At 60.0% G+C, this 15,029-nt stretch overlaps 1 protein-coding gene across 6 annotated transcripts; it reads left to right on the top strand.

Annotated features, from left to right (window-relative positions):
• The first annotated feature begins 1,136 nt into the window (after positions 1-1,136).
• FAM3A (FAM3 metabolism regulating signaling molecule A) lies at positions 1,137-13,722 on the top strand. 6 transcript variants are annotated; one of them, XM_036840640.1, is made up of 10 exons: positions 1,137-1,244; positions 5,295-5,367; positions 7,156-7,362; positions 7,955-7,978; positions 10,105-10,228; positions 10,332-10,390; positions 10,734-10,784; positions 11,106-11,190; positions 11,267-11,393; positions 12,094-13,722. In XM_036840640.1, the coding sequence occupies exons 3-10, from the start codon at positions 7,239-7,241 to the stop codon at positions 12,187-12,189; spliced, it is 690 nt and encodes a 229-aa protein (XP_036696535.1). In that variant the 5' UTR covers positions 1,137-1,244; positions 5,295-5,367; positions 7,156-7,238; the 3' UTR covers positions 12,190-13,722. The 6 variants fall into 6 exon arrangements, with proteins under 6 accessions (XP_036696535.1, XP_036696534.1, XP_036696537.1 ...); XM_036840639.1 differs by having other exon boundaries at positions 1,139-1,244; positions 7,249-7,362; XM_036840637.1 differs by lacking the exon at positions 1,137-1,244 and adding an exon at positions 4,783-4,961 and having other exon boundaries at positions 7,249-7,362.
• The last annotated feature ends 1,307 nt before the right edge of the window (positions 13,723-15,029 follow it).

The following is a 15,029-nucleotide window of genomic DNA, read 5'->3' as shown; positions in this document are numbered from 1 at the left end:
CTGCCTGTCCCCTGGTTGTTTGTTTCCTGCCACCTGCGACCACGGGCCCCAGCCCTCGCCTCTCCCCGCCACCCACTTCCCTCCGCCGCTGGCTCGGGCGGGAACGTGGGTATCCTTCAGTCCTGACCAAGCCTGGCCTTCCCCTCCTCTCTGCCCCGCACCCTAGAACTTTGTCACGACACCACCTTGGGCACAAGAACAGGTCACGTTCATTTCCCCTTCCCTCCCCAGGCAGTGCCCCTGCCCCAGCCAGGGCACTCAGGGGGCACTGCCGGCCCACTGAGGCGACAAGTATTTAGGAAGGAGTGGCTAAGGGACTTGGGAACAGATGCCAAGGGGGAGGGGCAAGTCCAGGGCGCACCCTGGGCACCGCGGAGAGGTGCACAGCTGGCCTTCTCACCAGCCTCCCTTGCCTGTGTTTCCTGGGACCCCCGTAACAAAGCGCCACACGCAGGGAAGCTTAAGGCAACAGAAAGGTATCCTCTCCCAGTGCCAGAGGCCGGAAGGCTGAGCTCCAGGGCCAGCGCCCTCCAGGGGCTCAGCTGGCCACGTAGACCCGTCACTCCGGTCTCTCTGTGTCTTCATATGACATCCTCCTCCGTGTGTCTGTCTCGCTCTGTTTTCCCTTTACGAGAACACCAGTCATATTAGATTTGGGGCCCAGCCTCCTCCAGGATGACCTCACCTTAACCTGATTACGTCTGCACACAGCCCACTTGTGAATAGGAGCACGCTCCCTGGGCGTCTGTCCTGCCCTCCCCCCGGCTCCGCTCTCACCGAGCACCGGGGACAGCAGCAGCTGGCTGTGGAGTCCCTGCCCTCAGCCTGGGTTCTGGTAGGCGCGGCTGACCCGAACCAGACGAACAGACGAAAGACTCAGGTGCTGCTACGTCCTACGGAGGGAACGAGCCAGCAGCCCGATGCGTGCCCCGGGCAGGCGGACTCCACGCCCCAGGGCCTCACAGCTGGCAGGGCTCAGGGCTCCCGGGACGGGACGCTCTGCGGCAGCGGGGCCAGGCCCTCAGGCCATTGGCAAGAACCTGGCCAGTGGCCCCTCCCTTCAGCTGGGCCTGTGGCCCGCCTGTCCCCACCCCCACTGTTGAAGGCAACTGTCTAGGGCTTTTCGCTCCCATCACGGAGGCCTCTCCTCAGCCTGACGCTGACAACCAGCTCTCCTTAACCCCTGCACGGCCCCTGGGGCTGGGGGCAGAGCGGCGGCTCCCACCCAGGACTCTGCAGGAGCAGTAAGTAGATGAGAAGGAACTCGAGTGGGGGCTGGCCGCCTCCTGTGCCGTGAGCTAGGGTGGTGCGTCCCACCCTGCACACCGGCTGCATCCCCAGGTGCCATCCCCGCTCTCCCCGACCCCTCCTGTAACCAGAGGACGTGCCGCTTCCAGCTTGTGCAGGAGGGAGACCACAGAGTTCACGTAGACCTAGGTGAACGGGGAAGGGAGGGGCTTTCTGGGACAGGGGCGGCTGGAATCCGGATCCCGCAGTGCCTCCTGGCCCAGGTCCACGCAGAGCAGCTGAGAAGGCCCCACGTGGACAGGACTACAGGCCAGGCTTCAGCCTGGGGGCGGGGGGGCAGTGGCCTTGGTCCTCCCGATGCCTGTGGCCTGGGGAAGGGGCCGTAAGTCGCCCAGGTTCGCCGGGAGCTGATGGTGTGGGCCTAGGGACTCACGCGACCCCCTGTAACGCTTTGGCTCCAGCGTGGCTACAGAGGGTCCTGCCCTTGACTCTCTGTGGTGGAGCCACGTGCCCGTGAGGGGCAGATGAGGCTTTGCAAAAGGCCCAGGATGGCACGAGAGCGCGAGACCCCGAGATGGTGGCCCGGAACGCGATGGAGCGGGTCCTAGGAGCCGCAGCCGGGCCTTCTGCTCACCGCCAGGGGGCGCTGTGCTGCTCCCGGGGAAGGGGCAGCCGAGTCCCTGGCCCAGTCCTGGGACCTCAAACCCTCAAAATCCGGGCCTGAGGATGACCTCAAACCTTCGGGATAAAAACCAAATGAACGGAGGTGCAGGGGGCCCTTCCTGACCCCGCTGGGGTCTTGGTGCTCAGAGCCCCCTCACAGAGCCCCACAGATGCTCTACAGTAGAGCTGTGTGCTGGGGATGGTCCTCCCAGGCCCCAGGCCCCTTGGGGAACCTTCTGGCATGGCGTCACCGAGGGGGACTCAGCAGCACAGAAGATCCATGTAGGGGCAGGAGCCTGAAGTGGAGGAGGGACCCAGCTCCTCCTGGGCCCCCAAAATGTGATAACCGCCTGTGAGAAGGGAGAGGGGGAGGGAGGGGTGGGGACCCTCCCCATCTGTCTGAGTGTCCCCACCATGACAGAGGGCCCAGGCCAGGGCAATCAGCGGACACCTCCGATCTGGGTGCTACCCTGTGGCAGTGACGGGAGGGCCCTGGTGAGGATGCCCCGCTGTCACCTGACACCGGGTGCCTGTGATGACAGAGATGAGAGACCTGAGAGGGACAGTAGCTGTGACCTCAGCTCTAGGAGCCTGAAATGAGGAAGAAGCATGAGGTCCCGGGTAAGGACGTTCAGCTGTCACCTCTATTCTGGAGCCACAAGCATGAGGGACCCCGTGAGGACAGTCACCGGTCCCTTCATCTCTGACATAGTCCTTAGGGCCTCGCTGAATTGAGACAAATGTCACAGCTCTGGGGCCCTAGGATGGGGAACAGACACGACGCACTGGTGAGGAAAGACACCTGTCACCTAAGCTCTGGGTGGCAATATTGGCGCTGAGGGCTTTCAACTGGCACTGAATCTCTACAGTGGGACAGAGCAGGAGGGCCCAGGCGAGGACAGCCAACAGTCCCCTTAGCTCTGGGTGCCTACACTGGGTGAGAGGCATTGGGCCCAGGTTTCGACGTTCAACTCACATTTAACTGTGGGATGCCTGGACCAGGGCGAGGCTTAGAGGCCCAACCTCAGGTAAAGGCATGAGGGGCAGGTGAGGGCACACAGGTAGCACTTCAGCGATGGCAGCCACCCTGGGGCAGAGACATGAGGCCCAGCAGGGGGCACTCAAATGCCACTTCACCTCCGCACAGCTCCACGCCGCAGAGACGTGAGGGCCCAGGTGAGGTGAGTCGACTACAAGCACAAGTCTTGGTAGCTACGCTGGAACGGAGAGTGAGGGACCATGGAGGTCATTTAACTGTCACCTCGGCTCTGGGTTCCTACACTGTGGCAGAGGTGGCCTCAGGTGAGGGCATTCAGCTGTCACTGGAGATCCGATTGCCTAATCTAAGGTATAGGCAAGAGGTCCCGTGATAGGACAGTCGCCCGTCACCTCAGCTCTGGGTGCCTACTCGGGGTAGAGGCGGGAGGTGCCGGCACAGGGGCGTGAGCATGCAGGCCCACGTGAGCACTGTCAAGTGACAACTCCGTGCTCGGTGTCTACACTGAGAGGGGAACAAGGGATCAGCTGAGCGCGCGGGCTCTGGGTGCCTACACTCAGGCAGGGACACAAGGAGCCAAGGAAACACAGTGAACTGGCGCCGCAGCTGTGGGAACTACATTCTCTGCCATCTCCCGCTGGGTGCCCGCACTGGGGCAGGGCCATGAGGGTCTATGACAGGCGGGTCTCATGCGCTCCAAGTCCCCATCGAAAAACATTCCTGGAGAAACAAAGCTGCCCCTTGAGGCACAGAAGGCTTGGGATGAATCCCAGGCCCCTGGCCCTCTCGAGGGTGGTGCCCCTGGGGTTGGTGAATGTGCCTCTGGGCCCTCAGGGGGGCTCATTAAACCAGTCTTTCCAAAATGCCTGCTCTGAGCAAGATGTAAACACTGTCCTCTAAGAACTAGCCGTCTGGCCGCTGCCCTGTGCCTGGCAGGAGCTTCGCCTACTGGGCACCACAACTGCCAGCATTACAGGGAAGAGCACTAAGGAGGGCACGGTGCCCAGGGCTTGGTACTCACAGATATGTGAGAGTTTGGCAAATGGTCAGCACTGTTTCTGGTCCCAAATTCCATGACAAAACTCAAATACCAACCCGTGACAGCAGCACAGGGGCCTGAAACTTATCACCTTGATCTTGTTAGGGAGAACGAGAGAGTGTTGTGAATGCCAGTGTAGAAGCTCCTGGGGGCTAACCAGAGCTCCGTCACTGCCTGGCTCTATCGACTTTCTCTGTATTCTGGGTTCTTTCCTTAGGAAGGTTTCCCGAAAGTGGTGTCATTGGGTCAAAGGGCACGGATGTTTCAGTGGTTCTCAAGCCGCCGGGCCGCTGCCGTCCAGAAAGACGGGTCCAGGCGACAGAGGTGGCCCCAGCTCTCCCAGCGCGGGAGGTGATCGGGGTGCCCTGGGCGGTGTCGGGGGCGCCTTTGTGAAGGAGGCTGGAGGAGCAGGCAGGGGTGACAGCGTGTGAGCGCGCTGCCCTCTAGAAAGAAGACGGCGAAAGGGAGGCCGCAGAAGGCTGAGCCTGCTGACCCCGGGCTCTTCGCATTCTGCTGTTTCCCGTACACGCTTCTGTCCCTCCGGGCTTCGAAAAGGCACACATTTGAACTTTGAAACAATGTCTAATTACGCCCCCAGATCCATCCACCCCTTCCTAAACTTCAGAAATCCGAGCTTAGGGCACGAGCATAGCCCTGCCCTCAAAGCCTGGGAACGCTCGGCTCTCCCGCGTGAACGAAGTCTCAGAGGAGACCTCGGGGGCGGGGCTGAGTAGGGCCCCTCCCCTTGGCAGCCTGGCAGGCCGACCCCGCGGCTCCGCCGGAGCGTGCGTCGGGGGCGGGGCCGGCTCGGGCCCCTCCCACCCGGTGGCCGGTCGCCCAGCCCCAACCGATGGCGGGGGTGGCGCCTGCGGGCCGTGCTACCGCCCTGGGCCGCCATTGCCAGGCCTCTCGCTCCGCGCCGCGGAGCTCCCTCGCCTCGCCTCGCCGAGCAGAGCGGGGCAGCCGGGCTGACGGGGCTGCCCCTGACCGAGCTCGCATCCCCCCCACCGCCAGGCAAGTCTCTGGCCGGCCCGGCCCGCGTCGCCGACCTCCAGGCCCGGGGGCCCGGGGGGGGGCCTGAGCTGGGGCCTCCCACGCCCGCGTCCGGGAGAACCACTTCCACTTCCCAGGCCCAGAGGCTCCCGTGGGCACGATCGTGAGCCTCCAGGTTTCCGAGGCCCCTCTGGTCCCAGCCGGGCTTCTCTCCGCCTTCCCGAGGAGCCTGGCCAGGTAGTTGGACGAGCAAGTCGGTGCACCGATCGCGCCCGCCCCACAGCTGGGACCCAGCACGGGCTCATCATCCCTGACCCCCACCCAAACCTGCTCTTCTGCTTTGTTGCCCCCCAGAGCGCACGGTCCACAAACGCTGCACCTGACGGCTGCCCCACCCCAGCAGGAGAAGTGGACATGAGGTTGGCAGGTGGGTGGCTTCCACAGTGAACCGGAGAGAGTTGGAAAGGAGACTTGGCTGGAGGCCCAGGTGTCCAGAGGTCTGTCTGGAAGGGCCGGGGGTGGTGGGACCACTGGGTTTGGGGTTTGGGGGTTTTTTAAATATACATTTATTTATTTTTTATTTATTTATTTTTGGGTATGTTGGGTCTTCCCTGCGGTGCGCGGGCTTCTCATTGCGGTGGCTTCTCTTGTTGCAGAGCACAGGCTCTAGGTGCGCGGGCTTCAGGAGTTGTGGCACGTGGGCTCAGTAGTTGTGGCTCACAGGCTCTAGAGCAGAGGCTCAGTAGCTGTGGCACACAGGCTTAGTTGCTCCTCGTCATGTGGGATCTCGCCGGACCAGGGCTCGAACCCGTGCCCCCTGCATTGGCAGGCAGATTCTTAACCACTGCACCACCAGGGAAGTCCCTGGGTTTGGTTTTTGAAACAGAGGACTCTGCAGAAACACTCATTCTATGACCTGGAGCAAATTCTTTCACATCTGAGGACTTCAGCTCCCAGCTCTCTCTTTTCAGCTGTGAGATGAGGGTTATGATAATAGATTTCTCCCAAATGGGATAACTGGCCGCTGTTTGGAAACAGAGCTGTGGGAGAGAGCTCCAGGGAGCACGGCGGCTGGGCGGACAGGGCGAGGCTGTGGTCTCAGACGAGAAGCTGACCACGGTGGCCCTGCAGTTGGATGTGAACCCAGTGCCAGCCCTGCTGTCGCCTGGACAGCTAAGATGAAGGGGGCTTGGGGACGGATAGGTTGGGGGGTGGACTTCATACCTGCTAAAGTTGAAGCATTATGAATGTATCCCGGGGAAGCTGACCCATGAGGAACTGGCTGGGAGAGTGGGGCCTCAAGAGTGGTCAGGGCTGGAGTGGTAACGTACAGTCAGTGCTCGTGAGGGTTAGTTCAAGGCTGGGAGCAGAGCAGGGCACCTCTAGGTAGAGTCGAGGCAGGAGAGGAGGCGGAGAGTAGGGTAAAGGCAGAGAGGACACTGTGGGACAGGAGCTGGGGAAAGTCCAGCTTTTCAGGGGAGGGTCAAGGAGGACGATCTAAGCAAGAAGGATGAGGAGCATCCAGGTGGGGTTCAAGGGTGCTGCTGCCCCAGAAGCCAGCCGAGAAGGGTTTCCGCGGGAGGGCTTCAGCCTGCGCAGCCACCTGAGAGTCAAGGGACGTTAGGGCCAACAGGTAACCCGGGGCGATGGCACCAAGAAGGCCCCAGGCGGCCTTGGCCACAAGCCGTCCTGTGGGGGTAATGGAGGCAAGGGCAGAGCGGGGCAGGTTGCGAGACGGGGAGGGAAGCCTATGGAAGGAGCCGGCGCACAGGACTTTGGAGAAGCTGGCAGGGAGAGGAAGGGAGGGCGCAGAGCCCCGCCGCTGGCTGCGGATGTGATTCCGAAGGAGGCCTCTCCTCCCGCGTTTTCTGAGGATGGGAGGTGTTGAAAATAGAGGGGAAAGAGGGAGACAAAGTGACCGCTACGCTAAGAAAAGCCGAGCAGGGCGGAGAGCCTCGCGCCCAGCTCACAGCAGGGGAAGGGAGGATCTGCCTGGCCTTGCAAAGGAGTAGGAACCGCCTCCGTCACCGTCACAGGAGAAAGGGGGGCAGGATGGCAGGGACTCAAAGACATTGGTAGCCTCAGAAGCAGGAGGTTAGGGGGCCCCTCCACACCGCCAGGGAGAGCCAAGCTGAGCCTTGGAGTTGGAGCTCAGCTTCCTCCTTCGCCCGCCAGGAGCTCCCACCTTCCTGTTCTCCCGTCACTTCTTCCCAAGCGCCTGGGGAGATCCGATCATGAGAGGCCCTCGGGTCGTTCGGGAGCTCGCTGGCACCCGAGGAGGCCTTGCCCGTGTCTGTCATGCCTCTAGGTCCCCTCCGCATCGTGGCCCTGGTCATCACCGTGGGCCTCACCTGGCTCGTAGCCAGCATCCTCCTCGGTGGGCCTGGCGGTGGCTTTCCTCGCATCCAGCAACTCTTCGCCGGTGAGTGTGGGACTCTCCCTCGCCCCGCTACGAGGTCCCCGGCGCGGCCGCCTGGGCCTGCAGCCTGAGGCTCGGGGTGGGGGTGGCGGTGGCCTGGGTTTGCTGTCTCTTCCTGGCAGGGCGCCTGTAGCTGCCCTCGGTCCGCCTCCTGGCATCCGGCACAGCCTTCCCCCTGCCACCCAGTTGCTTTGGCTGGAAACGCCAATCCCCGCTAATTAGAATCCTTTGTTCACTGGGGCCCGTGTGAGGGGCAGGGGGGCTTCTGCTGAACGCTGGGGACGACTCCCGAGTTGTTCCCTGCAGGCTTTCCGCTGGGTTCTGAGATGGGGAGGGGACTCGACACCTCGTTACTGGTGACACATCACCTAAGTACTTTTTGCAATTCCGATCTACCCTTTTCCTGGAGCAGAGAGCTTTGCATCTGAACATCATTTAGACTTGAGCAGGGACGTACGTGCCAAGGTCAGCCTGGCTTAGCCCTTGGCCCCTGAACCTGACTGCCCCTCCACCTTGACGTCACAGTGTAGGAGCTGCCCTGCTGCGGGCCCTGGGCAAGGTCCACACTAACAGAAACACCTCTCTGTACCCACAGGCCCAGAGAGCTCAGTGACTGCAGGTAAGGCTCCTGTCACCTCCCTGCTCCTCCCCTGCGCCCACCCCGCTTACCACTTTTGTGACACGCGTGCCTGTCCCCAGCCCTCCAGGGTTTCTCTTCTCCATTCATCCCTCCCCAAACTAGCCGTCACAGCCCACTGGAGCTGCTTGCATGCTGTGAGCCTAGAAAACAAGTTACCTCCTTCCAGAATACACTAGGGGAACAGGCATAGGATAGATATTCCCATTCCAAAAGGAAGAAATTGGAAGGAATAAAGGGGTCATCAGTCTCAAGCAAGTCCCAAACCCAGCAGGGCAGATCCATTCGATTTCAAAACATAAGAATCCCTGGGCCTTTGGTGGGGGTAGGGGGAATCTGGAACGTAGGGGACGATCCTACCCTCCCTCTGGGCCTGAGCCAACTCTGGCCTCTGCAGCCATTGCTCTGCCCTTGGAATCATCCTTCCTCCCTTCTGTCCTTTCTCTGTCCCTTTCAGTCCAGGCTGGCAGTGTTTCTACTGGTATAAAATTCTCAAAAACTCTGTTGATCTCCTGCGCAATTCATGAGGGTCTAAGCTGTAAGACAAGAGAGTCCTCCAGATCTTTCCTGGATAACCTCATCTCTCCATTCCTGGCTTCCGCTGACATGGTTGAGTTGGTCCACAGGTCACACGGCCCAGCTCTTTACCAACAGTTGTCCAGCCACACCCTTGGTGTTCTCTCCCGAGCCTGCTTTCTCATTTTTTGCAATATGATTAGCCTGAGAATTTTCTAGATCTTCACATTCTGGTTCCTTCATACTTAACAATTACATCCTCAATTTATCTCTCTTCCCTTACATGTTACTGTGAGCAGCAAGGAGAAACCCTCAACACTTTGCTTGGAAATCTCCTCAGCTCAATCCCCAAGTTCAGCATTTACAAGCTCTACCTTCCACAAAACAGTAGAAAACAATTTGGTCAAGTTCTTTGCCACTTTATGACAAGGATGGCCTTTCCTCCAGTGTCCCATAACATGTTCCTCATTTCTGTCTGAGAGCTCACCAGAAGCACTTTTAGCATTCACATTTCCATCGACAGCCTGGTCACGATGGTACGTGCGTGATCCCAGACCGTAGGAGCTCTTTCTACTGCTCCTCTCTCTTCTTTCTGAGCCCTCACCAGAATCACCTATAATGTCCATATTTCTACCAACAGTCTCTTCAAGGCAATCTAGGCCTTTCCTAATATGCACCTCAAAATTCTACAGCCTCTACCCATTACCCAATTGCAAAGCCATTTCCACATTTTTAGGGATTTATTATGGCAGCACCCCACTTCTTGGTATCAGAATCTGTATCAGTTTCCTGGGGCTGCCATAACAAAGTAGCACAAACCGGGTGGCTTAAACAACAGAAGTGTATTCTCTCACAGTTCCGGAAGGTAGAAGTCTGAAATCTAGGTGTTGGAAGGCTACACTCCCTCCAGAGGCTCCAGGGGAGGACCCTTACTCACCTCTGCCAGCTTCTGGTGGCCTCAGGTGTCCCTGGACTTGTGGCCGCCTCCGTCCCATCTCCACCTCCATCTTCACAAGGACTTCTCCTCCATGTCTGTGTCTTCTCTTCTGTCTTTTGTAAGAACACGTGTCATTAGATTTAGGTCCCACTCTATTCCAGGATGATCTCGTCTTAACGAATTATAACTTCAATGACCCTATTTCCACAGAGGATCACGTTCTGAGGTCCTGGGAGTTGGGACTTGAGAACCTCTTTTGTGGGGACACAGGTCACCTCGTAATAGAGACCAACCTCCTCGTGCCCTCTCCACGGGGTCCTTGCACCTGCCCTCCCAGCGGCTTTCCTTCCCTCCTGTCCTCTGTTCCCGGTGGGGCCACAGCCGAGGCCAGCCCTCCTGCCTCCTTTCTCTTCTCCCACCAGTGGCCGAAGAGCCTCCCTGGGGTCCCTGTCACCTTGCCCTGAGGCCAGCCCCGGTGGGATACAGTGTCCATGGAAGTGTCCCTTCCTTGGCCTGAGCCACGTCCCCACCCCACGCCAGTCCCCTGGTCTGTGGTCACTCATTCCTCCCTATGGGCTGGTCCTGACCTCCCCCTCTCAGGTCTCGGGTGCCCCCAGGGCCAGGCCCATGGGTCACCCCTGTTGTCCCTACCCAGAGCCGAGGGCCAGGAAGTACAAATGCGGCCTGCCTCAGCCGTGTCCCGAGGAGCACCTGGCCTTCCGCATGGTCAGCGGGGCTGCCAACGTCATTGGACCCAAGATCTGCCTGGAGGACAGGATGTGAGCTCCTCAGGCGGGCGGGGGTGGGGAGGGGAGCTGGGTCTGCGAGGACCGGAGTCGAGCAGGGTAGACGTGCCGCTGGAAGGCTCTGTCCCCCTGCTAGGCTCATGAGCAGTGTCAAGGACAACGTGGGCCGGGGACTGAACATCGCCCTGGTGAATGGTGAGTTGCCCACGGAGCAGAGAGGCAAAGCTGAGCCGTGACCTGCCGCCCTCCTCCCACCCTGCCGCCAGGGATTCCCAGGGGGCCTGGGAAGGGGTCTGTGCGAGCTGAAGGCTCCACAGAAGAGGTGACCCAGTGGACGAGGGCGCGGCAGCAGTGGAGAACTGGAAGTTTCCAGGAGGTGGGAGGCTGCTTCATGGGGAGCCCCTGGAGGGCCCCCAGTGCTGAGCAGAAGCTCCACAGCCTCGGGTGGGTCCCAGCAGTCTGAACGAGGGGCACGGTGGGCATGAATATGGGGGGAGGTGAGAAGCTTCCAGCAGCACCCATCCTTCCCTCCGACCAGGGGTAAGCGGAGAGCTCATCGAGGCCCGCGCCTTCGACATGTGGGCGGGAGGTGAGTCAAGCCGCGGCCTCCGCCTTCTGACTGTGGGCAGAAAGACGGCATCTTCTCCCTGAAAGCTGCTCCCTCTGTCCGCTCGCTGGGGCGTCTTGAGCACTTCCTTGGGTTCAGAAAAGCCGGGGAGAAGGCCAGGTGTACGGTCAGGGCTTCGGCCCTGGCTTCTTGTACCATTTGGTCCCTGCACTCACTCAGCAGCCCTGGCCGGGCCGTGTCCCTGGCTTGATCACTACTTCAGTTTCCCCATCTGGAGAACAGGGCTTGGTGAGGGAGGGGTGCTCAGTGGTGCCTGATGCTCCACGGGAACTGTCCCCCCAGATGTCAATGATCTACTGAAGTTTATCCGGCCGCTGCATGAAGGCACCCTGGTGTTTGTGGCTTCCTACGATGACCCAGCCACCAAGTAAGTAATGGCCGAGGCTGGCCGAGGCCTCACCCTTCTGTGGTCACGGCTCATATCTCTTCCTTCTGTGGGGCAGGATGAATGAAGAGACCAGGAAGCTTTTCAGCGATCTGGGCAGCAAGAATGTCAAGGACCTGGCCTTCCGGGACAGCTGGGTGTTTGTAGGGGCCAAGGGTGTGCAGAACAAGAGCCCCTTTGAGCAGGTATGGGCGCAGGCCCTGGGGCCCCCACTGCCCGGCACAGGCCAGTCTGCCCTCCCCTCCTGCCTGCATCCTCTGAGGTCCCCTCTGTTCACGCCCAGCACCCACACACACAGCGGCCCACACGTCTGTAAGCTGCTCCTGGGGCTTCCCCGGCGGTCCAGTGTTTGGGGCTCCGCGCTTCCACTGCAAGGGGCACGGGTTCAGTCCCTGGTCGGGGAACTAAGATCCTGCATGCCGTCCCATCCCCCCGAAACCCAGCACCCCAGTTCACCCTGCACACCCTGCTCCCCACAGCAGGACAAGGCAAACAGGCTGTTCGGCCAGTTTCTGGAAGGCTCTGGCTGCCAAAAGGGCAGCTCAGCCCCCAGAGGAGAAACGCCCCCTGTGGCCTTGCTCCTCCCGCAGCTTCCAGCGGCTCCCTGAGGGCTGGTGAGGGCAGGGACACAACCCCCTGCTTCCCTTCCCATCGCGCGCCAGGCCCACCTACGCTCAAAGAAGGTGACCCCCCCCACCTGCGAGGGGGCAGGCCAGGGCAGCTGCTGCCGTCTTTAGATGAGAACGCTGAGGCGATGGGACAGCCAGGTGGCGGGTGCCCGAGGCTGCACGCTTGGTTGACCCCAGCACAGGGGGACAGAGAGTTCTGTCTGGCCCTGGTGCCCGAGGGCTGAGCCCGTGCCTTCCTGCCCCCACCGACCCGCAGCACGTGAAGAACAGTAAGCACACCAATAAGTACGAAGGCTGGCCTGAGGCACTGGAGATGGAAGGCTGCATCCCCAGGAGGACCACGGCCAGCTAGCGGCCAAGCTCGAGGACCAGACTAAGTGAGGCTGTGTGTACCCAGCCGGAGGAGGCGCCGGCACAGCGCTGAGGCCCGACCCCACGCCCAGCCAGGAGCGCTCCGCCCCAGCACATCAGGGCTCCGAGGCGGTGACCAGTGACCAGACCAGGCCCAGCGGTGGGGCTGCGCTGCGGCCCCGTGGCGCTTTGTCTGGGGACCCCAGGTACCCGTCTCCTTTTCCTAAAGCTGCTCTGCTGGCCAACACCCACCCAAGTCCCAAGCGCCTGCGGCCCCAAGTCTGATAGCAGCTGCCTGGCAGGTCGGGGCATCTTCCGGAACCTCTCCGTCCCAGAGTGGCTCGCTGCTCTGCAGGCCAGTCCTGTTTCCAGTGTGATTCGTTCTGCTGAGCCGAATGTGGTGGCCACTCCTGGCGCCTGGCTGCCTCCTGCCTTGCTCTCGCGGGAAGGGGTGACCGCCTGGGAACCAGGCCGGCCGGGCAGTGAGGTCGCCAGCCCGATGGCAGTTCCTAGCGCGGCGGGTGGCAGCTCCTGCGGTTTGTCTGTCAGAGGGCCCGCTTTCTAAATGACGTCTTAATAAACTGGTGGCCCCCGATGGAATGAGGTGCATTCAGAGGGGAGTTGGGGGGTGGTGTCCTTGAGATGTGACTCAGGTGGTGAGCAGAGGGGCTCCCCCGCGGGCATCCCTGTAGCGTTGCCCTTAGACACGGCACAGGCCTATAGGGACCGGGATGGGGATTAAAGCCAACCCAGGAGCTTCCCCCTCCCCCCGGCCTCCCGCAGGAGCTCGTGTGTCTCCCCCGCAGTGCTCAGTGTTAGATGCCTTTGAAATCAGGCCAGCAAGAGGCCGAGTCACGAGGGCTATTTGGCATTTCTCGCAGATTGCAGTTATATTTCCCTGCAAGGGGTGAGAACCAGCAAGAAACTGTAAGGAGTTTTCTGGAAAAGCACATGAGGGTGCAGAAATGGTCTGGGGTCACAAAAAGGAGAGAAGGTGGTTGGGACTTCCCAGACAGAGGAATCGGGGCGCCAGCCAGGTAGGCTCAAGGGGGCCGTGGCGGGGGCGGTGGACTCGCAGGTCCCCCCTCTAGGGCTTAGGTGCTGCGAGAGTGTGAACACGGCATCAGGAAATGAAAGTATTTAAGGAGGTGGCAGAAGAGGAGAGAGAGGCGAGGGGCGGCCCAGGAGGAGAAGCTGTGGTTGTGAGGCCATAGCCATGGCTGCGAAGGATCAGGAAGTGGAGACGTGAGGAGGGCCCGGATTGCTTACCTGGGAGACGGTGTTCACAGAAGCTGAAACGCAGCCTGACCCTGTGCCGAGAGCTTTACGTGTCTTCATTTTTAAATAGACTTCCTGTTTTAGAGCAGTTTTAGGTTCCCAGCAAAGTTGAGCAGAAAGTCCAGAGCTCCCGCATACCCAGCCTCCACTGACACGCCATCAGCACCCGCAGCCCAGGGTGGGCACCAGGGCCGCCTCTTGGCGTCGTACAGTCTGTGCGTTTGGCAGTGTTTATAATGACGAGTACTTACCACTATAGTATCATACATGTATTCATTTTTTAAACCTTCTATTATGGACATTTTCAACATCCTCCAAAGTAGAGACTAGTCTGATGAATCTAGATGTACCCAGTGGGGCTGCCACAGTGATCAGCCCTAGTGAGCAAGTGCTGCTGGTTGCTGGTGAGCCCCGTTTACGGAAGATAAATGGTCCCTGGTGTGCTCAGGAAAGTTCCCTGGAGCTGGGAGGTTAGAAGCCAGATGAATAGGGCCCCGCAAGGTTAGTCGCTCGCCCCAAATGAAACGCATCTCAGCGAAGGGCCGCACCGCAAGGCTGGGAGGTGCCTCTTATACAACTGCTGAGCCAGCTGACCTGCCCCAGACCTTCACTGCATGCGCCAGAGTCACACAGATGGAAACGGCAGGCCAGCTTTATCCCCCACGTGGCCCAACGCAGGTAGGATGCTGGCAGTGGTGTGGAACGCAGCCCGCCCGACCTCCCAAAGCAGAGGTACGTCTTTCTACATCCTGCAGTCCCCTTCCGCCAGGGTTTTGTCCCCCAGGCCTACCCTTAGGAGTTAAGACACCGTCAGTTACAAGTGACAGGGTCCCAACTCAACTGGCATATGCAAAAATAAATACAGAATGACAGGGGAGGGAGGCTTAATGTTCCTGTAACAGACCCCAACGCCTACGGGTGATTCCAGCTCCAGTAATGTCCTTGGGATACGGGCTCTCCATCTCTTGGCTCCGCTTTTCTTTGTGTTTGCATCCTTTTCAAACATGCAGTCTTCCCCAGGCAGGGGGAGCAACAGTAGATGTCCCAGGTTAGCAACCCCAGCAAGAAAAGAGCCCCCACCTTGCCAGTCGTTCCAGCCCAAGTCCCCTGGAACTACCTCTCATCGGTCCAGATTGGATTATGGGTTTATCCTTGTCTCAGTCTGTGTGGCTCTGATTGGCTACCTCTGGGCCTGTGCCCACCCCAGAGGCCAGTGTTGGGGTCATCCTCATGCAAACCTTGTGTACCGAGAATGGAGGAGGGATGGCCCCACAAAGAAAACTCGGGGGCCGTGACCTGTTGCTGGGCATGCAAAAACGCCAGTTGTCACTACATTTCCCGGTAAATACCAAACGCATCCCGTACTTGTGCTTGTATAGAATATGCCTTCCATGCGTGCTGATTTATCACACGGTCTACTTGGAGGCCCCTGCCTGGAGAGCAGGAGGTAGGCACACTTTTCAGGGTCATCACTGTGACCCTGTTAGCAGGACGGTGGCAGGTCTCCCATCTGAAGTGCACGGATGTTGTTTTAGCTGTCACTATCATTTGTGCCATCTATTC

This window comes from Balaenoptera musculus, chromosome X (assembly GCF_009873245.2).
Source record: "Balaenoptera musculus isolate JJ_BM4_2016_0621 chromosome X, mBalMus1.pri.v3, whole genome shotgun sequence".
NCBI classification, from domain to species: domain Eukaryota; kingdom Metazoa; phylum Chordata; class Mammalia; order Artiodactyla; family Balaenopteridae; genus Balaenoptera; species Balaenoptera musculus.
Note: the sequence above shows the minus strand (reverse complement) of the source record. Positions and strands in the feature narration are given on the sequence as shown.